The sequence below is a fragment of the Bison bison genome, unplaced genomic scaffold (assembly GCF_000754665.1).
Source record: "Bison bison bison isolate TAMUID 2011002044 unplaced genomic scaffold, Bison_UMD1.0 scf7180017864322, whole genome shotgun sequence".
NCBI classification, from domain to species: domain Eukaryota; kingdom Metazoa; phylum Chordata; class Mammalia; order Artiodactyla; family Bovidae; genus Bison; species Bison bison.
Window position 1 is genome coordinate 6954926 of NW_011494894.1, and position 26096 is coordinate 6981021.

The following is a 26096-nucleotide window of genomic DNA, read 5'->3' on the forward strand; positions in this document are numbered from 1 at the left end:
TTTTTTTTTTTTTTTAATGTCTGTCCAGATCCTCTGCCCGTTTTTTATTGGACTGTTTGGTTTGTTGTTGTTGTTGTTGTCTGGTTGTATGAGTTCTTTACATATTTTGAATATTAACCACCTGTCAGATAAATGATTTGCAAATATCTTCTCCTAGTAGGTCCCTTTTCATTTTGATGATGGTTACCTTTGCAATGCAGAAGTTTTTACATTTGATGTGGTTCCATTTGTTTTTGCTTCTGTTTCCCTTGCCTTTGGAGTCAAATTCACAAAATCATCGCTAAGACTGATGAGGGTTTTGTTTTGTTTTGTTTTGTTTTTGTGGTCTGTAACACAGCAAAATCTATGGGATGCAGCAAAAGCAATTCTAAGAGGAACTTTCATAGTAATACATGCTTACCTCAAGAAGCAAAAACAATTTCAAATAAACAGTCTAACTCTACACCCAAAGAAATTAGAAAAAGGAGAACGAATGAAGTCCAAAAGTAGTAGAGGGAAGGAAATAATAAAGATCGGAGTGGAAATTATCAAAATAGGGAATTTAAAAGTAATAGAAAAGATCAAAGAAACTAAGCTGGCTCTTTGCAGAGATAAGCAAAATCAACAAACCTTCAGCCAGACACACCATGAAAAAAAGAACTCAAAATCAGTATGAAAGAGATGTTACAAGAGATACCACAAAAGGATCATAAGAAACTACTATGAACAATTACACGCCAACAAATTAGACAACCTAGAAGAAATGGATAAATTCCTAGAAACATACAATCTTCCAAGACTGAATCATGAAGATACAGAAAATCTGAATTGATGATTACTAGTAAGGAGATTGAAGCAATAATAAAAAATCTCCCAACAAACAGAAGCCCAGTTTCAGATGGCTTTGCTGGCATATTTCGGCTAGATCATGTCTTTCAACCTGAATGTATTTGCTTTCTTCAGGATCTCAGATACATGCTGTGTGTCCTAACCCATCCTCCAGTTTCTCTCCACAGGTATTCTCACTTTAGAGAGAGCTGCAGTCTTCTCCAATTAACATCCTTGTCTGTGTTTAAAAAACACTGGTGCCCTGAGGTTTCAGGGCAGATAAGCAGCACATCAGCTGAGAGGTCCTGGCCTCCAGGCAGGCTAGTCTTTGTTCACAAGGTGAAGAATTCAGTGAGCCTGCAGGAAAGTCAAAACATTTATTTTTGTCTAAGGAGAGAGAACTTGGCAGAAAATATCGTTCCTTTCTCAGAGCTCCAGAGTCTGTGGTTTGAGGTCAGTCTCCTTATTGCATCTTCATAGTTTTCTTTCCACTTGCCTCGTCAGTCCTGATTTTGGGGATTTCTTTACTGAACATTGAAACCCAGTCACTCTCTATACCTTTAAATCACTTTGTCATTAGATGGACTTAGCTTCTAGTGGCTTCTAAACATTATCATCTTAAATTTCCTGCATTCTGTTCCTCAGGTAGGTTTTCTTTCCTTTGCCTGAAGGGCTCACATATGTCTTCCATGGGCCAGCACTGTATTAGGAATTGGAATGTCCAGCTAGTTAGGACAGGGCTGCAAAGAATACTCTGAGATTTAAAATATTAATAAAAGAAAACTAACATTAGTTTCATTAGATAGCAGATAGCTAAACGAGCAAAACACATATACATGTATTGTAGTTGGGATTGAAGATTAAGGACAAGAAGTAAGAATAAAAATTAATAAAAGGGCTATACTTTTTAAAGAAAAAAATGTAAGAGTGGTAAAGATATTAAGGAAAGATGGCAAATTAGAAAGCCCCATAAAAGTACAGTTAAGAGTATAAATGAAAACAGTGCACTTAAATGTATTCAGGTAATTTGTTGTTGTTCAGTCACTCAGTCGTGTCCAACTCTTCACCACCCCATGGATTGCAGCATACCAGGCTTCCCTATCCTTCACATCTCCTAGAGCTTGTTCAAACTCATATCCATTGAGATGGTGATGCCATCCAACCATCTCATCCTCTGTCATTTCCTTCTCCTCCCGCCCTCAACCTTTCCCAGCATCAGGATCTTTTCTAATGAGTCGGTTCTTTGAATCAGGTAGCCAAAGTATTGGAGCTTCAGCTTCAGCATCAGTCCTTCCAATGAGTATTCAGAATTGATTTCCTTTAGAATTGACTGGTTTGACCTCCTCACAGTCCAAAGGGACTCTCAAGAGTCTTCTCCAACATCACAGTTCAAAAGCATCAATTCTTTGGCGTCCAGCCATCTTTATGGTCCAACTCTCACATCCACACATGACTACTGGAAAAACCGTAGCTTTGACTATACTGACCTTTATCAGCAAAGTTAATGTCTCTGCTTTTTAAATATGCTGTGTAGGTTTGTCATAGCTTTTCTTCCAAGGAGCAAACATCCTTAAATTTTATGGCTGCAGTCACCATTTGCAGTGATGTTGGAGCCCAGGAAAATAAAGTCTGTCACTATTTTGGTTGTTTCCCCATCTATTTGCCATGAAGTGATGGGACTGGATACAGTGATCTTAGTATTTTGAATGTTGAGTTTTAAGCCAGCATTTTCAGTCTCCTTCTTTACCTTCATCAAGAGGCTGCTTAGTTCTTCGATTTCTGCCATAAGGGTGGTGTCATCTGCATATCTGAGGTTGTTGATATTTCTCCCGGCAATCTTGATTCCAGCTTGTGCTTCATCCAGCCTGGCATTTCTTGTGATGTACTCTGCATATAAGTTAAATAAGCAGAATGACAATATACAGCCTTGACATACACCTTTCCCGATTTGGAACCAGTCTGTTGTTCCATGTTCAGTTCTAACTGTTGCTTCTTGACCTGCATACAGATTTCTCAGGAGGCTGGTGTGTGGTTGTTTTTTTTAAATTCTTTTCTTTTGTTTATTTATTTATTTTGGTTTGACTATTTATGGGCTTCTCTGGTGGCTCAGATGGTAAGGAATCTTCCTGGAACACAGGAGACCTGGGTTCAATCCTTGGGTTGGGAAGATCCCCGGGAGAAGGGAATGGCAATTTACTCCAGTATTCTTGCCTGGAGAATCCGAGTGGATAGAGGAGCCAGCTGAACTACAGTCCATGGGGTCGCAACGAGTCGGGCATGACTTGGTGACTAAGCAACAACGACAAATAACTAAACTGAGGTATTAACAGCAACACAACTGTGAGGAAAGTCCAAAGGGTTTCTTTAGAAAAACAAACCAAAAAAGTCAAACCAAATAAATACATAAGTGAAAGTGTTAGTTGCTCAGTCATGTCCAACTCTGTGTGACCCCATGGACTGTAGCCCTGCAGGCTCCTCTGTCCATGGGATTCTCCAGGCAAGAATACTGCAGTGGGTTGCCATTCCCTTCTCCAAGGGATCTTCCCAATTCAGGGATCGAACCCAGGTGTCCTGAGTTGTAGGCAGATTCTTTACCATCTGAACCACCAAGGAAGCCCATAAATAGACAAACCAAAAAAATAAATAAACAAAAGAATAAAAGAAAAAAAACAACCCTACGCACCAGCTGGCAGCATGGCAGTGATACACGGAGCCTTTGAGCACTTGCTGAGTGCTCCCTCTAGGCTCAGGGTGCTCAGATTCTGAAGAGGATGCTCGGGGATTCCTCCTGCCCTTCTCGCCACCCCTTCCACTTCCTCACTAGGACAAGTCAGTACTTCTTTTTCTGAGTTCATTGTGTTCTGTTTTGTTAAGGTTTTAAGATTTTTTTTTTCATCTCTCTTCAGATATAACTATATATATTTGGAATTGTTCATTATAGAGTTGAGGTCCAAAAATCATTTTTGCAAATACATTAGATTTCTTTAAGATTTTTTTTATATTTGGAAGGTGTTTTTTCCCCCACTGAATCAGAACCAAATGCATTTTACTGGATTACAGTTTATATTTCTTTTATTGATGAGCTACTTATAATTACAATGTCTTGCTATGTAAGTTTGGAAATTTTATATATTCAAAAATATGACTGTTGAAGGTATATATCAGTACTATTATTTCTCTCCGTTTCACTTCTTTCTGTTAGGTTTACTCTTTTGGCATGGTGTTTCATAGTTTTTATAACAATACAGATGAAACAATGGCATATAGGTAGTACATAATTTAGTCAGAATTAAATAGCTGAAGGATTCCAGAAGCCACTTCAGTCAATACACAGCCTACTGTATGGGATGGGATCTGTCTGTGGATAGTATAGTCAGATATACTTGACTTTATTTTCTATTTTTTAAAACCTGAACAAATATAAAATTCTTGATTTTATGCTAGGTATTTTGTTATTCCTACCCCTGAGATGTTACCACAAGGAAATCTCTTCATCCATTGCTTTTGAAAATTCACTTTTAACTTCCAGGTTAACTAGACTTGAGTCCTGGGTTCATAATTTACTAGCTTTGTGACTTTTCTCATCCAGAAAGTGGGGAGAATGTGTTTCCTAGAATGCTGTGAGAATTAATGAAAAAATACATGTGCTTCATTTTACCACATCCTCATCTTGAATGCTGCCTTGAACCTAAAGCCTGCTGTTATGTCTGTGTACAAATCAGATCAAGTCAGATCAGTCGCTCAGTCGTGTCCGACTCTTTTCGACCCCATGAGTCGCAGCACACCAGGCCTCCCTGTCCATCACCAACTCCCAGAGTTCACTCAGACTCACGTCCATCGAGTCAGTGATGCCATCCAGCCATCTCATCCTCTGTCGTCCCCTTCTCCTCCTGCCCCCAATCCCTCCCAGCATCAGGGTCTTTTCCAATGAATCAACTCTTCGCATGAGTCCAGAAAAAAATGTGGTTCTTCTCAGGCTATGCTCTGATCCTCTGCTGAAGAAACTAGGGTCAGTGAGTTCAAATCTGGCTCTAGTGATGCCTAAGTCTTTCTCTATCAACTCTGTAGGAATGAAAGTTTCACCAGTGACAGTGAGGTAATTTACAGAAACATTGAACCGAAAAATTGATCAGAAGATTCTGGGGGAAGTGAACTTTTGAACATTGGACTTTGTTGGCTCCCTTCCCATGATGCCTCCAAGAGAACATCGCAGCAACTAAAGACTGAAGCTTGCCTTAGACCTGCCCTGACCTGAGGCTGGGTAAGGAAGGGCGGTGAGAGCTACTGTTGGGCTCCTTGGCCCTGGGAAAGCCATTGCACCCTCTTTTAGGTCAAAAGGGAAGTTGAAGCTTTCTCCCTGAATTGACTGGATCTGAACTCTGTTTATGACAGTGGGTGCCAAGTCCTTTTGCTGGTTTTGTAATTCGGTTTAAGGGACACACCCTAATGAAAGCCGGGAAGAATGACTCACCTGTTGCCATATTTACCATGACCACAATTCCATTTGCTTGAACTCTGCCCTGGTTAAATGTCTCTAGGGACTGCCTTCAAAGTAATGGATGACATTCCCCCACTTCCTCCTGGACAGGCTATTGGACTCCTTCAGAGCCTTTCACAGCCCAGTACCAAATAGCATCTGACTCCAACCTGTTTCCAGGGCCCGCTTGAGAGTGAGACTTTCCAGATAAGGATAAGGAAAGCAGAAAGGAAGTGCTCCAAAAGACATTTCCCCAGTCTTGTCTGATTGTGTGATTCATTTTTCCAGGTAAAGTGTCCACATTTTACATGTTTAGTGATTAAAACTGAGGGTGAGGATCGAATTCAGTTATTCAGTGAGCATCACTTTACTCAGTGAGGATGTCACGTGCTGTCCCGGGCTTGACAATATAAGGATGGGCAAAGACAGACACGTCTCTGTATAGACCAGACATGATACATAAATTAATACCATAGAAATACATATAAAATTGCAACTCTGATAAGCACTAGAAATAAGAGGTATATGGTACCAAAAGAACTCACAACCCAGGGATCTGACCCATGTGGAAAAGTCAGGGAAGGTCTTGGAAGCCTAAAATCTGGGATTTTTATCCTGCTTTCCAAAGTCACCAGATGAAATTTGGGGCAGGCTTTTAAAAAGCTTGTGTCCCATGATGAATTAGACAAAAATCTCTGCTTTAACTTAACTCAATGTAAAGGAGAAGAGAAAAGTAACTGCATTGATGGTGTGTTACAAAAAATATGAGAGACTGCTCTGTGAAATGACACCAGGAATCCAAATCACAATGAAAGGCATTGTTTTTCAGGGAAATATAAAGTCAAGAACTAGTCTGACTAAATCAATAACCCTTATTTTTAAATTTCACTATTTGTCAAAATTTACCTCCCAAACCTGTGGCGTGATGGTTGGCTTCCAGGCTCGTTCTGAATAACCTTTGTAGAACCAACGGTTCTGGTGCCTTATAAGCTACTCCATGGCCCAGAATACCGGAGGTTTCCCTGTGCATTTTAAGCAACTGGAAAGACTCAGCTACCAAGATGGGAAACAACAAAACAGCCCCACTTGGGGACACTGAGACCGAAACTGAATACAAATCCACAATTTCTAATCTAGAATTCTGAACATGAAAAAGCTCTGAAACCTGTTTTTTTGTTTGTTTGTTTGGTTGGTTGGTTGGTTGGTTGGTTTTTAATTCATTTGGTGGTGCCGGCCAGTGCTATCCAAACTCCATTCCCTTTGTTCTGACTCTCATCCATTCGGGGCACACTGCTGACTATGGGGTGCAGTTCCCTTGTCCCATGGGGACAGCTCAAGAGTCCTGGTTCCCAGAACCCCTGTGAGACATGGAGCCAAGGTCACCCTCCATAGGACATCACTGGCATTCTTCTCTTTCTGCTCACACTTATCCTGGGAAGTGTTTTTCCTGGGAACACTTCCTAATCCATCATCCTCACCCCTTGTCTGGAGGCCCACTGCTGAAGAATCCATCCCAAGACAGAAAATCTGACCTCAGATTCTTTGCCGCTGTTCTTGACCTGAGACTATTTCTAGCATTTATTTATTTGACTTAGTTTTGCGTTCTTATGTTTGGCTGCTAAATATTAATGTGTTTGATTACAGGGTACTTCTCCAGACTCACTGGGATTATTACATAACATTCACAGTATATGCATCAGAGTACCTTCCTCAAGTCTAATAAGATATAAATTGCAAACACATTTCACCCAAAGGGTTTTAGGTAAGGGATTATGTAGCTATATAAAATACTAACAAATCAAATCCAATGCTATATTAAAGGAGTAATAAATTATAACCAATTAAAGTTTAAAAAAAATGTTTGTGTCTCCTTAAATCCAGTGTCTCCATTCATAAGAAAGGCAAAGATCCTTAAGCCTCTCCATTAGAGAGAAGATAATCAAGTTAGCATAAAACTTTGAGAAGCATTAAAGAAAGCAATCATTTTTAAGTGTCACTTGCTCTTCAAGGCTTTATTCAAAATTATGAGCACTTGGTTGGATATGTTTGTTCCTAAGGCCTGAAGATAAGAGGTGCAGTGACCCCTGGGGGCTCTAAAATGATGTAAATGTCCCGCGGCTGCAGCCATTTGACTAATCACATGGTGTCTATTGATACATCTAGTACTTTGAAGACAAAGCTACAATATACCCTCTACCTTTTGTAAAATATTTCCTTCTGTTTTAAACTTCACTCCAAGTACAATTTCAAAATAAGACTTAGGTGTGGACAGACAATCATCTGAGTCCTGTTGTCTGACTTTGGCTCTCTTATGCTTTTGAGACTTGGGGCATGGTATGTCCCTTCCTGGACCTGATTTTCCTGATCTGTAAAATGGGTTCTAGTTCAGGGCCTGAGTGGTAGTGAGCACTCAGCTGAGGTAGGCCCCTTCCCTGCAGAAGTGTAATGAGTAATAAAGGTAGCAGGGACTCATTGAGGCCCCATGCATTTGTGTTAAAAGCCATATGGATCCTGGAAATGTTAAGAGCACAGAGTGTTCCTTCCCTCCGACAGTAGTTTTCTATAAAAGAGATTGGAAAAAATACCATCAGAATAGCCTCCTGTTTGCCTCTGACACCAGAAATAAGAGTAAAGTAACTTGAAATGCCTCAAAAATGTGTCTTGGTACTCTTCAGTTTGCATGAGTGAATATAGATTATGAATGTGGATCCAGCACCTGCCAAACGGTAGTCCCTGCCTCTTGCCCTCTCCCACCCCCTGGAAAGAAACCCCAAATAAGCCATGTGGGGAGGCCAGACTTACAACTTTGCAAAGCAGGTAAATTCAAGGCAAATATTTCCTCTCTCTCCCCTGAGCTGACCGGGTATGTTATTCCTGGAACCAAGACAACAGGTATTGGGTACTAGCAATGGTCTGGGCAGAAAGTTTTTATCAGCAGGAGCCAAGTTCTCATTCTGGGTGACTCTGTGGGAAAAAAACAGCCTTGAAGTCAACTGGCAAATCAGACACTTCCTGTCTGTTCATGTTTCTAGCCTAACTGTTTCAATAGGAAAAAGGTTGAAAGCTTTTGAAAAAATCAAAATGGTTAATATGAGTTTCATGTTATTCTATTTGCTGTTTCTTTTGCTTGCATGATAGACATGCAGATACAGAAACGAGGCTTTTATTTTGTCATCAATTTATGTGAACACTTATTCATTCTTTTAGTCATTCAAGAAGCACATCTGTTTATTTATTATGCAGAAGGCAGATTTTGAGTGAGAAAATTTGTAAATGTGGTCTAAGAAGTATAAATGAATTTATGAAGAAAATGGGTCAGAATGTTAGAAATCACTCCTTCCCAAAAAACCCATCATGTGTGACAGCCATCCTGTGCATGAAAATGGAATAAAGTGAACCAGCACTTGGATGTATTTTCAGCATTTCCTTTGAGGAATTCAAAGAATAGACTCTTGCTAAAGGCAATACCTGTCACAATCAAGCAAAATATATTATTTCAGATAATTATTCATCAGCTTATCTTTTCCAGCAGGGGAAGATGCTGAGGACCCAGGGAAGTGGGACACACATCTTCACTGCTTCCTATGCTTATCCCCTTCCCGAGGGACAGCTGTGTGTTGTCCCTAACCTTCAGCAGCCATCTCACTCCTTTGATCTGTAACTCCTAGACCAAAGTTACAAACATATCATACTGTTTCATACCTCTCTGCCTCCACATGTACTGTCCCTCCATCTGGAATGTTCTGTCTACCTTCCACCTCCCTCTAGATACCTGCTCATTCTTCAAATGCCTGTTCAGGCTTCTCATCCTTTGCCTCCTCCCACAGCTTACCAGCCACGATCTCCTCTCTGGCACTTGGAGACGTTGCCATCCATCCACCACTGCAGATGTCATGCCCAGTTACAGTTATTTATTTGTACATATCATCCCTGATTTATGTTGGGATTACATCCCAGTAAACTTACTGTAAATTGCAAATGTTGGAAGTTGAAAATGCAGTTAATACACTTAACCTACCATTGTGGCTGAGACTAGCCTACCTTCAACATGCCCAGAACACCTACATGAACCTACAGTTGGGTAAAATCTTCTAACACAAAACCTACATGATAATAAAATTTTGAAAGCTTCCCTCGTAGCTCAGTCGGTAAAGAATCTGCCTGCAACATGGGAGACCCGGGTTCAATTCCTGGGTCAGGAAGATCCCCCGAAGAAGGAAATGGCAACCCACTGCAATATTCTTGCCTGGAGAACCCCACAGACAGAGAAGCCTAGCAGGCTACAGTCCATGGGGTCGCAAGAGTCAGACACGACTTAGTGACTAAACCACCACCGCCACGTGTAACTTATTGAATGCTGTACTGAAAGTGAAAAGCATGTCTCTGTATAGAATGGCTGTCAGTGTTTACCTTCCTGATCCCATGGCTTATTGGGAGCTGCAGCTGCCGACCCTGCCCATAGCCACTAGAGAGTATTTTACAGCTTATCACCAACCCAGGAAGAGATCAACACATGAAAAGATACTCAACACCGCTCATTCTTAGAGAAATGCAGATCAAAACTACAATGAGGTATCACCTCACACCAGTCAGAACGGCCATCATCAGAAAAATCTACAAACAATAAATGCTGGAGAGGATGTGGAGAAAAGGGATCCCTCTTGCATTCTTGATGGGAATGTAAATTGGTATAGCCAGTATGGAGAACAGTATGAGGTTCTTTAAAAAAAACTAAAAATTCAGAATTTGAAGTATGGTTTCTATGGAATGGGAAATGCTTTAAAGTGAAAGTGAAGTTGCTCAGTTGTGTCAGACTCTTTGCGACCCCATGGACTGTAGTTTACCAGGCTTCTCTGTCCATGGGATTCTCCAGGCAAGAATACTGGAGTGGGTTACCATTTCCTTCTCCAGGGGATCTTCCCGACCCAGGGATGGAACCCGGGTCTCCTGTATTGGAGGCAGACGTTTTAACCTCTGAGCCACCTTAGCACCATCATAAAATTGCGCCATTGTTCAGTCAGAAACCATCTGCACACCTGTTTTTCATTAAACTGTCTTGTTTTCCAGCACATGCTGCATTGTTGGCACAGAGGAGATGCTTAGGAGATACATAGGTGTCTGTTGCACTGAGAGCATTATACAGGTGTTTTTACATTCCTTATTGGAAGTTTAATGGGAAACGAATCATTCAACAAATATTTGTTGTGCACCTACTCCGTGCCAGGCCTCTCAGAAATGCTAGGCACAGAGCAGTGACCGGAACAAACAAATGACCTGCCGTCACGGTACTTAAAATCTTCATCTCAAATTGATGGTCTTGAGCTCAGCTAAAAATTCTATTACTGGGGAAGAAGAGGAAAAACTGATACTGAGGCAATTAGCAGTCTTTGCCACACTGTTCTTTGCTTTTTTCTGTGTTTAAATGGGCATGTGACCGATAGGGCCCACATGGGGTCTCGCTAATAAGATGGCTCATTATGTCGACCTGGAAAACAAAGAATAAAATCACAGTGACCCGTGAGACTGACCAAATTGCCCAAGTGGCATTCTGTTTTCTCACTGGCATCTGTCTTCTCAAAGCTGCGAGACCACCAGATTCCAGACCTCCAGCTACGTGACCACAGGACTCAACTATAGGCTAAAAATTAACCATCCCTTCAGAGAATTTTTCATCGGTGGGGTATAAGAAGGACCCTGTCAGAAAGGGAGACTGCTAGTTCTCCTTAAGAGGCAGTCACCCTATCTTTGCCCTCTAATAAATTTCCCTTTTCTTGCCTGACTGCCAGGCTCACTCTCTTTTTCTCTGCACTTGCCTTGCAGTGAGTTTTTTGATTGTTAGAAAATAGTAGACTGTGGTAATTCTGGTTTCTTTAACTTAAATGCCAGTGTTGAATTTTATCATGCATCTTAACAGCCTGTTGAATAGGCTGTCTTATTTCTTATTTGGAGCTTCCTTGTCGCCTCAAATGGTAAAGAATCTGCCTACAATGCCAGAGGCCCAGGTTCAGTCCCTGGGTTGGGAAGATTCCCTGGAGACGGGAATGGCAACTCACTCCAGTATTCTTGCCTAGAGAATCCCGTGGACAGAGGAGCCTGGCAGACTATGGTCCATGAGGTTGCAAAGAGTTGGACACGACTGAACAACTATCACTTTCACTTTCTTATTTGAGTGTGTATGTGTGTGTGTGTGTGTGTGTGTGTTGGGGATGGTGAGGGAGAGGCCAGATTTCAAAATAAGCTATTGAAAACTCCAGGTGCTGTTGTCTCTTCCCAATAACCCACTGTTAGGTATGAACAGCAGGTGTTATTATTCCATTTTACAGGTGGAAAAATTAGAGCTCAAGTAAATTCATAAAGATGAGAGAGCTAACTGGCAGAAGAGCCATGTCTTCTGACTTGATACTTTTATATTTGGTTAAGGATGTGGTTGGTTATATAATCTGGCAAGTAACTCCGGCTCACTGGGTGACTGAAATATTTACTGTTGTTTTCAACTGCAGTTGTTTCTAGAAATGAATCAAAGTAAACCTTTCTGTACAGAACACGGCCCCTTCTTTCAGCGTCCTTGTGACCTTCCACTCAAATGCCCACCTTTCCTTTACATGTTTTGCCCAGATCAGCCAGTGTTCCTCTTCACACAGAGACTGGATACTGATGCTGAGATCTCCCACTGTGCTTTGTTGAGCCCACCCAGTCCTTGGGCTGGGACTTTCTCTGTGGTCACCCTGGCTCCAGCTCCTCATGACGCGATGTTTAATGGCTCTGTGTTTGGCCAGGGCATTTCCCCACCAGGGCTGAGGACCAACAGTTTACATCGACAGCCTCTCCTAGCTCCTTGGCTGAGAACTGGCCCTCCTTGCATGCTGGTGACTGCGCCATGTTCTTGGGTTGCATCTGTTCCTGTCATTTACAGTCAGGACATTCACATAGCAGAGTAAAGGGTCTCTATTTGTTGCATTGGAACAGAAAACTGAGGGTTTCAGAATTTAAGAAAAATACTTATCAGTGATGAAGTGGAAGTGAAAAGAGAGCAAGCTTTGGGAGAGAGTGTCTAATCTCAGGCTCCTCACCCTGTAAAATGAGGATATACCTACCTTGAGAATTACAGTAAAAGTTAGAGATAGAGATAGGAAATGTCCAGCTTAGTGCCCAGAACATAGTGGATTCTCCAGAAATGCGAGAGAATAAAATCTATTTTCTTCACTTTCCATAATAATCAAAATTTGGGCAACAATCCCAAGGGAAATGAAAATACATGTTCATACAAAAACTTGTACATGAAAGTTCATAGCATTGTTCTTAATAGCTAAAAAGTGAAACAGCAAACCTCCACTAACTGGTCAATTGATGAACAAAATGTGGTCTATCCACACAGTGAATACTGTTCAGCCATGAAAAGGGATGAAGTACTGATACATGCTACAGTATGGATGGACTTTGAAAACATCATGCTCAAGAAAGAAGTCAGACACCAGAAGGCCACAGTTGAATGATTCCATTTCTATGCAGCCTCCAGAAAATGCAAATCCATAGAGACAGAAAGTAGATGAGTGGTGACCAGGGGCTAGAGAGAGGGGATGATGAGAAACGGCTGCTAACGGGTACAAGGCTTCTTTTGGGGTGATGAAAACCACTAAAAACCACTGCATTATATACTCTCAAAGGGTGAAACTAGGTGTGTGAATTACAGCCCAATAAAGCTAATATTTACAAATAGGAGCAGAACTAAATATGCCTTAGTTGCTCTGGGAAGAGATGTTATAGATGGCGTTTGTGCAAGTATACCTGTGTGCTTACGATAAGTTTCCTTGTTTTTTCTTTTTTCTAATAGTGACTCTATTGCTATTAGACTGACTGAGAGAATTATTTAGACCTTACCCAACCTGTGCATGTCAGTCTTTCTTTGTCCCTGAAGATGCTTTCTGAGTATGTGGAAGCAGGTCAGTGATATTACTGCTATCCTCCCAACCATGCCTGAAATATTTAATTACTGAAATATGTGCCCTGAGCACGTGCAGATGGCTGGGCAGTGGTTACTAAAGGCTGAGATAATGTGGTCTTTGTGTTGGGTCCCTGGTTTCCACAGAGCGCCTGCCATGCTGGAATATATTTATGGCATTTCAACCTAACCGGTTAAAACAGGCTTTTATCTCTAAACCTGAATATCTGGCTTTTCTTAGGAAAGTCTAGCATTTCTGGGCACACATTCTAGCATGGCAGCAATCGGAGGGCGTCTGCGTGTATCTCTGCCTTACAGTTCTCCTTTCACGCCCCCAGACCAGGCCCATCTCACTCCTGTATGTAATCTGTGCTCAGCCTTTGTAGGCATTTGGGTTGGACTGGGGAACATCTTCCTGAAATTGCTCATTTATTCATTCATTAAACTGATGATTAGTGCCTGCTTTACATGGTGAGCTCTATTAGGTGCTGGAATAGTCCTGTCCACAGGGAAGAGGCTCAGGTAATGGAGAAAGGCAGGAGCAGTGCAAGAGCAGCTGTGATGTCGGGAGTATGGGCAGGGAATCGGCGTGTGGCTACAGGTCTGGGGCGGGAGGTTCAGGGCTCCTGGGGAGTGTGTCCCTGGATAGGGTGGTATCTTCTCTCTAGTATCAGAACTTTAGTTTTTGACCCATTGAAGAACATTTCACTAGTAACTCCATTTCTTCAGGGCATAGCCACAAATTAAGAAAACTTAATAGAATTGGAAAATCCAGCAAGGAAAAGAGGAAAGAAAGAGTGGGTGAAAAGGAGTGGGAAGAAGAATAAACAAAGGAGAAAGAAGAAAAACAGGAAAAAGGGTACTTAGACAAATGAGAGACATATTTATCTTGTCTCAGATGTTGTCACTGATGCTTTCATGAAATGCCAAGGTTTTTGGCTCCAAGGAAACTTATGCCAAAGGGAACTTCGACAAAGCTTATGTGGAACTAATGAATCTTCCCATTTTTCTTGTTTTATTTCCTGTCATCCTTTCATGTTGAGATGGTCACATTGATTAATCTGCTTGATCAGGCAGAGAATTCCTTCCAGTTTAACAGGTGGGCATCACTGTCTGTGGGTGTGTGTGGTGGGGTGTGTGAGCTGGTGTTGGGAGGGGTATCAAAAGGTCTGAAGGAAAAGTTCAGGCTCTAACCCCCACCATTTATATGGCTTCAGCAAGACATAACCTCTCATCCTCAGCCTTCTCATCTACGTGTGTGTGTGTGTGTGTGTCCTTAGTCGTTCAGTCATGTCCGACTCTTTGTGACCCCATGGACTAAGGCCCACCAGGCTCTTCTGTCCACGGGGATTCTCCAGACAAGAATACTGGAGTGGGCAGCATATCCCTTCTCCAGGGGAGCTTGCCAACCCAGGTATCGAACTGGGGTTTCCTACATTGCAGGTGGATTCTTTACCAGCTGAGCTACCAGGGAAGCCCTAACATGGAGAAATAAAAAGAATGTCTATCTTAGCTAAACATGAAGCTCAAAATGGGACAGTGTGTGACATACGGGGGTGAGGGGTTCTTAACACTAAGAGAGGAAAATCTAGCTCACGATCGAAAGTATCAAGAAATGGTCTATTTGTAATATGTCTAATTAAGTTCGTCCTGATTTTATTAAAATGATAATGGGCTTTTGAATCCACCATTACCTGGTGAATCTGCGAATTTTAACCATGCCTCCTTGCTCTTTAGGAGTGCAATTGATTACTTGGTTGATTCCATTTCCAGAATTAGCATATCTTTTTACATCACTCTTACGCAGTCTTTAGATGTAACGCCTATGATTGTTTCTGAGACTGAATGGTTCATACTGAGGAAGGACATCAAGAAAATAGAAATATTTATTTGTTGATGAGGAGGGTTTCATGAGAAGTGAGTTTCCCTGATTTGTTAGTTCATTAGGAAGCATTGCTACTAACTGATTTGGTAGGATCTTGGAGAAGGAAATGGCAACCAACTCCAGTGTTCTTGCCTGGAGAATCCCAGGGACAGGAGAGACTGGTGGGCTGCCGTCTCTGGGGTCACACAGAATCGGACACGACTGAAGTGACGCAGCAGCAGCAGGAGAAGACTTTTGTTGGAAGAAATTCCCAGCTTCCAGTTCATATCTGTATCCTGATAGGAAACATAGTCACAGCTAGTCCACCCAGCAGACAGAGTCTAGTTTTTTAAACAACACTACACAATAGCCAGGAGGCAAGAATCCATTGTATTTTGCCAAGTGGCCAAGCATGTCTCTTCCCACCTTTGCAGGACAGCAGCTGGTGAGCCTGTCCCTGAGAGCAGAGACAGAGGTGGTGGGACTGATAACATGCCCTTTCTTGAAAATGAATTTCACTAGTTGCTTCTAAAAGTGAAATTTTATTCGTAGGTGGAGCTCTTTATTTTCTACACCAATGAGTCTTCCTTGCTGGATGAAAACATGAGGCAATTAAGAGGGCAATTCAGATTTTGAAGTCTCAAGTTGGAAAATTCATTTTTTGCCAGCTCGCTAGTCATGGCGAATGGTCCAGGTGGTGACTAACTTTGTTGTTCATTCCATCACAGCTCCCTTGAGCCCCTTGCAGGTTCCAGGACAGCGAAGATCAGTCGCTGCACAGCACTGCCTTCCTCCTGCCCCACTGACTGCAGGCCTGTTGCTCTGTAGCACTGGAAGTCTAGACTTTCTGGGGTGGCAGGCAAGCTAAGAACATTCCCTGAGGGTCAGTGCAGAGGGGGGTGATCAGGAGTGCCAGGTCCTCAGTGTCCGTGTTCCTCTTGCAGAGTGGTCCAGTCTGCATCTTTAATTTGGCTCCAGTGGCCCTTCACTTAGTAACGTGAGTTTAGCTCTCACAACCTCAGTAGTTCTTATAAAAAGAAATGAGCCAGTTGCGATTATTTCAAATTGGCTACTTGTTTAGGAGCCAAGACTGAGGAATGAAAACTGACCTTCTAAAACAAGGAGGAAAGTCAGTGTGTTTAGACGTCGCCAAAGAAACTTCAGTTTTATTTTTGGCCGCAGCCAAATAGGAAAGCTTGGTCACTCTGAAGACTTGTTTATCTGCTGGTCTGCTGCAGAGGCTCTTGCTTTCCCCTGTAACAGTGACCATGCACCTGCTGGCCTGGGGACTTCATCAGCCAAGAAAAGCCCTGTACATGCTTTTGACTGAATTTGCAGTATGAGCGTGCGTGCGTACCAAGTTGCTCAATCATGTCCGACTCTTTGTGACCCTTTGGGCTGTAGCCTGCCAGGCTCCTCTGTCCATGGGATTCTCCAGGGGAGAATACTGGAGTGCACCGCCATGCCCTCCTCTAGGGAATCTTCCTGACCCAGGGATCAAACCCATGTCTCTTACATTTCCTGCATTGGCAGGTGGATTCTTTACCACTGAGCCACCTGGGAAGCCTGCAGCATATATTTACTGCTGTCCTAATCTGACTTTGAATCCAAGACTCATGGGCCTTTGCTGACACGCACAGGTAGGGAAGAGGAAGAGGCAAGAGGAACTAGAAGCAGAAGCAGAGAGGAAGCGGACATGCAGCTTGATGGTGAGATGTGACCTAGACTCCCTCCCGAGGCCATGTGGATGGATGTTGCCCCTGTATCTGCCAGCTCGTGCATTCCAGGTGCCACCAGCTCCAAAGAAAACCAGCAAAGACTAATGGACAGAGAGGGGACCAACCACGAGCATCACAGGAGTATCAGGGCCACAGTCCTCCTGAAGGTGGAGGAGGGAGGTTCCAGTACTCCTGGAACTCCAGGTCGCTCTCCCATGAGGCCTTCAAAGACAATTAATTACATGAGGATTGGCACAGCTCAAGAGCTGAGCTCTCCTTGCTATGTCATTGGGAGCCGGAGAGATGATTTAAGATGATTTAATGTGACTCTCTACTCTGTTTGGGAGAATTGAGGCCAAGATTGAACAGGCTTCGCGTCCCAGGAGCCTGGTGTTCCAGCCAGTACCTGTTTGTGCTTCGTAAACAGTGGTGCTCCAGTCTGACTGGTGAAATCACTAATCGCTGCTTCACTTTGTCGGTCACCTCTCCAGGGGTATCTTCACATCATTCCTTGCTTTCTTCAAGGAATCCTCTAGCGATGTCCGTTACCTCTTCGCGTGCTTTTCTTGATCTCTTTGGGAGTAGATGGCAGACTCATCTTCCATGGGACTGGAAAGAGCTGTGGGTTTGAGAGAAAGCCTCGGCTTCTCCTGCACGCTTTGTGTCCTTGATGGAGAAATCCGTCCAGCTGCAGATTTTTGTGTGTCCTGCAGCTGGTGGAGCTGTAGGACGGGTCAGGCACTGCACCGTTACATTTTCTACAGGGCTCTGAAAGCAGAACCTTTAACCCAGGCCTCACGTTTCCTCAGGGAGCTTGCATCTGGGCCTTTGCTCTGTCTCTCTCTCTCCAACCCTCTGAAGACACCAGTGCCTGCATGCTTTCATGATTATGTATTCGAACGGAAACACATTTTCATCAGAGGGATTAAAAAGCAGCAGTTAGAAGTGTCTGCCTGGATTTCTGTTTATTTGCTTTCGCCAGGGGAGTGGAGGAGCAGGGTGGTGTTCTTGAGGGGGCGGACTGCAAGCCCTCCTCAGTGGCCTGGACCCAGCCCCTCTGTTTTTCCTGTGGGACAAGGCAGGAGACTGGCTGTGGGCATCAAAGGCGGGTGTGGATGGACCTGCAACCACAGTGGGAGGACTTGCTCATTTCCTCGGAAGCCTGAGAACAAAGAGAATCTGAACAATGGGGGGAAGTAACCGTATAGGAAATATTTAAAACGTAATCAGGAGAGTATTCAAAGTCTCTGCCTCTACTTTTAATTAGACACATCTGTCTCTGCAGATTCCACACAGCTAATTTCTCAGGATGTTTGGCAGTAGTGGATACTTAGGCAGAGTTTGGAGTTGTTTAGTCTGTACACCAGGAAAGTAAATTTCATATAATGAGACCTTTGTTAAAATAATTAGGAGAAAATGCAGCAAGGAGTAGGAAGGGCGAAGAGAACGTCAGCCCCATGTAATGCAGAAGCAACAGTCAAGGAAAGAAGTAGACGCTGTCTGAAGTTGCCTACACCGTAAGGCATTTGGGAATAATATGGAATTCCTAAAACTTTTGGCTCGCACTGCAGTCAAGATTTTTGGGTTGGTTTTGTTTTAACTTACTCTTACCCATAATACTTTGCGTGAAGAAGAATATGCATTAGAGCAGGTTCTCAGTTTTAGGACTTGCTCTACACATGCTCCATACCGTGAGATGAGTGGGTTGACAATCCTGGTGCCCTTCCGGGCTATGATGCCGGACGTCGTGCTGGGCTTTGGTGGCTGTGGCTGTGTGTGACTGTGGATGTGGTTTTTGCTTATACGCTGTACTTCTCGGCACAGCTGCAAGCTGGATGGGGTCCGTGTCTCCCTCCCACGTTGCTTCCTGGCCCCTTTTCCCACCTGCTTGTATTCCCCCACCTCTGTCCTAACATGCTCACCTAGTGTCCCCCAACACTATCAGCTACACACATCACCTCTCTTCCCTCCAGAAAATAGAATGTCCAGGTGGGTCTGTGGGTCTCTCCCTCCTACATCTTGTTTCAAAGAAAGGAGCTGATTCTAATCTGATTTCCAAAAAAGACTTGAAAGTAGATTGAATCGGCCATTGGCATCACCTCCTGATCCCCTATTTTTTGAATAATGTTTTAAATAAGGACAGTTTTCATTCAAATATCCATTTTATGAAATAAGATTTTCAAATATTAGTCATATCCCTCTTTCCTTCATTTTCCTATACCTTGTGACATGAGCTACATATCATCATGTTACTTGGTGTTTTACAGAAATTTATTCCCTGTGTAACATGGCCTTTCACTATGCTTTGCTTAACAGTGTGTTTTTTCTCTTGAACATCATTTCTCTTAAAGATTTCTCGTCCTCTCTTAGAGATTTCACTTGTTACTTTTGGAGGAGCCGTGACCCCCAAAAGCTCAAGTAAGAAGAATAAAAACCATTATAGATTGGGTTTAACAAAATTCTATGTACTGAATTGCTATAAATGGAAGAAGTGACCACTGTTCACATCTCTTCATTTGCTCTTGTCAAGGCCATGCTCCCAGGGAACCACCAGTGCTGATAATGCCAACAGCTTTCCCTCCCCAATAGGAACTGCTGAATTGCCAATAAAGTATAAATTGCCAATAAAGTATAAGTGAGAGTATATTTTTACTCACTTAAGTGTCTCAGATACCTTTATTTTCCCATGACTGTTTCTTTCCCATTGTTCCTCCATTTCTTCCTTCCTTCCTCCCTTCCATCCTGTTTTAATTTTATTCAGTGTGGTTTTAAAAAATCAGGATTAGTGTTGAATTTTCACTAATGCTTTAGGATTTTTGCAGCATATTCATTGAAAGATAACTGTTCTGTAGTTGTGTCTTTATCAGGTTTAGTTATCACTGTCGCACTTGCATTATTAAAAGGACTTGGAACAAGCCACGTAACTATGAAAGTAGCTAATGTTAAGATGGGCTTTCCAGATGGCTCAGTGGTAAAGAATCCGCCTGCCAATGCAGGAGACAAAGGAGATGCGGGTTCAATTCCTGAGTTGGGAAGACCCCCAGGAAGAAATGGCAACCCACTCCAGTATTCTTGCCTGGGAATCCTATGGACAGAGGAGCCTGGCAAGCTGCAGTCCATGGCTCGCAAAGTTGAACATGGCTGAGTGTGCACACACGCACACATACTCTTAAGATATCTGGTAGAATTTCCCTATGAAACCACCTGGGTCTAGTGTTTTTTTTTTGTTTCTTTCTTTATTTCTTCCAAGAAAACTGTTCTGTTTAAGTTTTATGTTTCAACTGGAATCAGTTTTGCTAACATGCATCTTGCTAGGACATCTTCTATTATATCTAGTTTTCAAATTTATTTTGTATTGAGTTATATGAATTAATTGCTTATGATTTTTAAAAAAAATTCTTTCATGTCAGTCATATTCCCTTCATCTTTGTCTTTTCTTATTTTTAATTTTTGTGTTGTCTGGGTTATATTAACTAGTGATTGTCTTTTGTTGATTTTTTTACTTAAAAAAAGTAACATTTCTTTTGTTTATTAATTCTGCTTTTTCTCTGTTTTCTACCTCATGACTTTCTACTTTCATCTTTATGCCTGTTTGTTTTGTTGCTCTTTCTCTAGCTTTTGGAGTAGGAGTTTAACTCATTAATTTTTATTGATTTAAGGATAAAAAACTGAATTTTCTCTGACCACTGCTTTAATTGTATCCCTCAGTTCTGATCTCTAGTGTTTTTATTATTTATCTTTAGAAGTTCTAAAGTTGATTTGTGTTTCTTCTTTCACTTAATAGTTGTTTAATAGAGAGTTTTTGATGGAATTTTGGAGGTTTTATTACTAATTTTTTACTTTATGATGTGATCAGAGAATGCGATAAATATTATTCCAATTTTGTAAAGCTTTCTTCATCATGTAATTGTTGGTCAATTTTTGTGACTGTTTCATGTGCACTTGAGAAAAAAGTGGAATCTCTATTGTGTTCCATAGCGTGCTGCGATTCATGGGGTCGCAGAGTCGGACACGACTGAGCGACTGATCTGATCTGATCTGATAGATTCTTTACATATTTACTTTCTCCACTTCGTACTTTCTTTAACTGAAAGTAGTATATTAACACCTCTTATTATTGGTGCTTGCTTTACCTTTCTGTACTTTCTGCTGTATAGGGGTTGGCAAACCACAGCCTGTAGGCCTGTTGCCTACTTTCATAAGCAAATCTTTACTGGAGCACAATAATGCTCATTCATTCATGTGTTATGAATGACTGCTTCACTGCTACAATGACAGTTAAGTAGTTACAACAGACAGTATATAGCCTACAAGCCTAAAATAGTCACTGTCTGGCTTTTAAAGAAAAGTTTGCCAACCCCGTACTATATATAGGTATGTGGATATGCACATTTATTATATCAATGTGAATGACATTATTTAGCATTATTATTATAATTACAATTTTGCCTTGTTATGTTTAATAATTTTGGCCTGAATTCTGCCTTATTTGATGTCAAGATTACAACCCATGCTTTCCTTCTTTCTTTTCCAGTTGACTGGCATATCCGTTCATTTTGGGGTGTTCTGAATAACTTTGTCTTAGATACATTATAGTATACACAGCATGTGTTTGCTTTGTGACACTGTTTGAAAACATTTATGTTTTAATAAATGACTTAAACTCCTTTTTCAGTGAATCAGTTTGTTAAACTTTCAAGATAGAGCAGAAACAAGTTTACATACATTGTAGACTTCTGAAGGTATTCTATCTTGTGACAGCCATGGTGGAGTTATCCAGAATAAATAAGTGGAGATACCTTGGGCTTTGAATTTTATACTGAAAACTGTCATTGTGATTTTCCCCTCTGTTGCGTGTGTGTGACTAAAGCAGCACTGGTTAAACATTCTGTGGGACTTGAAAATGCAACTGAATTATTGCTTAAATTGAGAGTTGCTCTTATGAAGTTAAAAGGTAGATACCTAAAAATCGGACACCTAAAAATTAAAACAAATGGAAAACTTTCCAAGAGTATTACTTAACTAACCCATTCATTTTACACATATACTGTTTTTTAGGTCGCTTTTACTATTGGCCAAGTCCTGCTTAGGGATCTAATGACACAGAGATGGTTGAAAGCCATCTCTCTCGCTTCAGAAATTGTCTAGATTGGAACACGAGGGAGTCATTTTCATATGCACAGTGTCTAGAACTGGCTGTTCTCCTTTCGTTTATCTGGAGCCCTTTGGCTTCCTTCCTCGGTCTTTGGATGACATAATAACGGAACTGTGTGGTGCTTTCTCTCATGCAGGGCGGCCACTGACCACAATGTGGATAATACAACAGAAATACTCAGGGAGTGGCTGAAAAATGTACAGAAAGCCTATCACTATGTGGAGTGGAGGCCTATGGACGAACCTGAGTGAGTAGCAGAGAACATTCTGTCAACTCGTTGTCTACCCTTCCCCCGCCGTAATCAGTTTTCCAGTCACTTAGGTTTCTAATCTTAGAGGCACATGTGATTTTTCATTGTCTTTTGTCTCTGTAACTGATAGTAAGTTGCAAAGACCTGCTATTTCTTTCTTTGACAGATCTTTGTATTTCTTTTCCTCTTTGCTCATGCAGCTACCAGCCAAGTTCAGACCCTCATTAGTTCTCAAGTAAATTAACACAGTAGTGTATGTTTTAAAATATTGATATTACTTATTCATACTTTGAGTATTAACCTTTTATACTTGAGGGATCATAGTGAAAAGTTTGTATTCTTCTTATATATACCTTGCTTTTGAACCCATCATAACTTGGTAATTGTACCATAAGTTAAGTTGCCTGCTCAGTCGTGTCCGACTCTTTGCGACCCCGTGGACTGTAGCCCTACCAGGCTCGTCCGTCCATGGGATTCTCCAGGCAAGAATACTGGAGTGGGTTGCCATTTCCTTCTTCAGGGGATCTTCCTAACCCAAGGATCGAACCCAGGTCTCCCACATTGCAGGCAGATGCTTTAACCTCTGAGCCATAGCAAGAGTTAAAGAGTGTCTCATTATTTTTGTGACTGCAGAGTATCCAGTGATGGGTGAACCATAATTATTTAACCATCCTCCTACTGATTGACATTTACATTATTTCCAGTCTTTACCCTAGCAATCTTTTTTTTTTTTTGGCTGCGCTGCACAGCATGCAGGATTCTAGTTCCGGGACCAGGGATTGAACCTGCGCCCCTGCATTGGCAGTGCAGAGTCTTAATCATTGAATCACAGGGAAGACCCTACTGCAGCGACTTCTTAGTTGCTTTATCTTCAAAATGATACTATATACCACACTGTCAAATCAATCTACCTAAAATATTAACGATGGCCTTTCATTTCTTTGTTGAAAAAACTTCAGTGACTCTCTACTGCCTACAGAATGAAGTTCAAATACCTGATTTGAAATATTTCATAAATATTTTAAAAATATCCATATCTTTATACCAATATTTCCTAAAAGAAAACTGCCTTATCCAGATGTTCCTTTTATTTTCAACCCCGGGCTTTCCTTCCCTTCTTTGTGATAACCTTTATCCCAAATTCTACCTGCTACCAAAAGCTGTGGCTAATCATTCCAATTACAAATGTCTACCTTCTCTCAACACTTGTATTGCTTATTTCCTGTATCATCTTGTTTGGCACAACAATAAACTTAATGAACATTGACTATCTAATTCATGCATTTTTTTCTAAGTTATTTTATTTTTTATACAGGGGCTAAAATGTACAAATACTTTATGTTTCACTCAGTGCTACGTTCCTGTAAGCACTAAATTTATGCTTGTTGAATAAACAAATGAGTGAATGAGAATATGAATAAATATATTTCAAACTTAATACTCTAAATGTTCCCCAGGCTACTATAGTTCTAGATTAAGGAACTGTAGAAGTGGGATGAATTGAGCTGCTGAAATTTTTCCCAGGAAAAGTCATTTATTGGAAATTGAATATGTATTATAGAAATAATAAATGCTGTTCCAGAACAAAATTTGTTCTTCTAGTCTCTCACTGTATAATATTTTTTATTACATGTACATATATATGTATCTACATCTAGGTCTCAATCTCAGCATATGGTCTATAGATGGAGCAAACCTTAACAATCAAATGTGGACACTGTAAAAGATTCTGAACACTTTTTTGGAGTTACTTATAATGGAATTTGGCCCAGTTAGAGTGGCCCAGAAAAACTCTATGTACCTCTCCCAAATCCTGGTAATTTTCTCCATAGCCAGATTTTGACTAAATATATTGTATGCCAAGGTCAGTGTGAGAAATATCAAAGAAGGTATTTTTAGGGGCAACATATTCAGAAAAAAAAAAGACAGGAATTCCACTGAGTTTTGTAGAAATGATTGGGGAAAACATTTCAGAAACTTCCTGTGTAATAAACAGTTTTATTCATCTTGTTTGTATGGTTATGGTCTCATTTTTGTGGTTTCTCTTTTACTGAGGCAGATGTCCTGCCAGTGTGCAGCTACAAGAACTTGAAGTGGTGGCCAGTTTGGGGCCCCTGTGACTTTATCAATGTCCGTACCAGGTGGGAGCTTTCAGAAAGGTTCTCAAGGGTGAGCCAACCCGGCTGCCTCCATGGCCGTGGATGAGTCCTGGCAGCCTTGTGGGTGTTGAGAGACCTTCCAGCATTATGTATTTGCTCCGTGATCTCACTCTGTCTGGGGGAGATCAACATATTGGACTCTGTAGAGTCCTTTACTGACACTTGACCACAGAAAATAAACCTTTGTTTTTCCCAGGAAGCTCCTAATTTGATGCTGTAACATTTTCAAATGTATCTGATGGCTGAATGTATGAGACAGTGTCTAGGAACATGAGCTTTGGGGTTATTCCTAGATTCAAATTCTGGCTATACCCCTTATTAATGGCATAATGTTAAGCAAATGACTTAACCACTCTGACCAATTTCTTCGGCTGTAAAGAGGGGAGAGTGGTAGCACTTCATCATAAAAATAGTGAATTCTAATGAGAACTGAAATATTGGGTCAGCCAAAGAGTTCATTCAGGTCTTTCCATAAGATGTACAGAAAAACCCAAACAAACTTTTTCGCCAGCCTAGTGTTTTGTATAAAGATTCCTGTGTATGGGAAGCAGAAAATTACTTAATCTCTCCTTGCTCCAATTTCTTATATGTAATAAGGGGATAATGATAACCATAATAGTATCGACTTCCTAGGGCTACTACTGGAAGATAAAATGGATTAGTATGTAGTGCCTGCAATATATACGCATTCAATAATTATTAGCCATCATCATCATCATTATTATTATTATTATTATAGGTCTTACCCTGATGAAATTGGACCAAAGCACTGGCCTGCCTCCCGTTTTGCCCACGTGATGAAACTACGGCAGGCAGCCCTTCGAACTGCGAGGGAAAAATGGTCAGACTACATTCTGGTAAAACAGATGTTTAATTTCTTGACAACTATTATCTAGAATGTGTCCAGAGCAGCAATCAAAATGACCACTTTTAGGCCTCTCCTCCTCAGTGTTCTAATAAAGGCACAAGAAAAAATCTGGAGAACTTAATATCGTGAGACCTGGATTTCATCTCAGACCCATTCCTCATATGCATTTTTAGTGAGTAAGCAAATAAGCTCCTGAATTGTTCTATCTCTTTATTGTAGTAAACATGAAAAACCCTAAATCTTTTTAGTTCAGAGGGAATGCTGTGGGTAAAGCAACAGTAAAGGTCTTAACTTCTCGGGACTTCCCTGGTGGTCCAGGTGCTAAGACTAAGCTCTCAATGCAGGAGTCCCGGGTTTGATCGCTGCAGCATGAGGGTCAACTAGATCTCACTAAAGAGCCTGCGCGGCTGCATGCCGCAACAAAGATCAAAGATCCACACGCCACAGCTAAGACCCGGCACAGCCAAATAAATACATTAAAAAAAATTTTTTTTTTTTTTAAAGAAAAACTCTTTAGAAGAGTTTCGGGGATATGAGAAATTAATTACTTTTAAATAGTCAAATTAACAGCCCTGAAATGCTGTTCCTTTTGGCTCCTGAATGTCTGAGGACTGGCGCCTCTTGCTTGGTTTCCTAGTTGCTCCTAATTATGCTGGACCCTCCTGGTGAATTTCTCTCCATAAAGAGGCCCCATTACTTTCCTTAGAACTTGCAGAGTGGTCCAGAAACATGCTGGCCTTGACGATTAGGAATCCATGTTCTGTCCCATCCTTGTCCTCCAGGAACCTGGGTCTCGGTTGGAAAGGACAGGTCCCTGAGCAGTAAGGAGCCGCAGTCCCTGTTCTCATTTGAAAACGGA

The 26096-nt window shown here is 41.5% G+C and overlaps 1 protein-coding gene across 1 annotated transcript in view; it reads left to right on the top strand.

Annotated features, from left to right (window-relative positions):
* COLGALT2 (collagen beta(1-O)galactosyltransferase 2) overlaps positions 1–26096 on the top strand; it is a gene marked incomplete at its 5' end in the record, with an annotated part of 121894 nt that overhangs the window by 51418 nt on the left and 44380 nt on the right. The window contains 2 exons of the mRNA XM_010853128.1: positions 22097–22207; positions 25109–25226. Of these exons, the coding sequence (XP_010851430.1) occupies positions 22097–22207; positions 25109–25226 (229 nt within the window). The remainder of the gene's footprint in view (positions 1–22096; positions 22208–25108; positions 25227–26096) is intronic.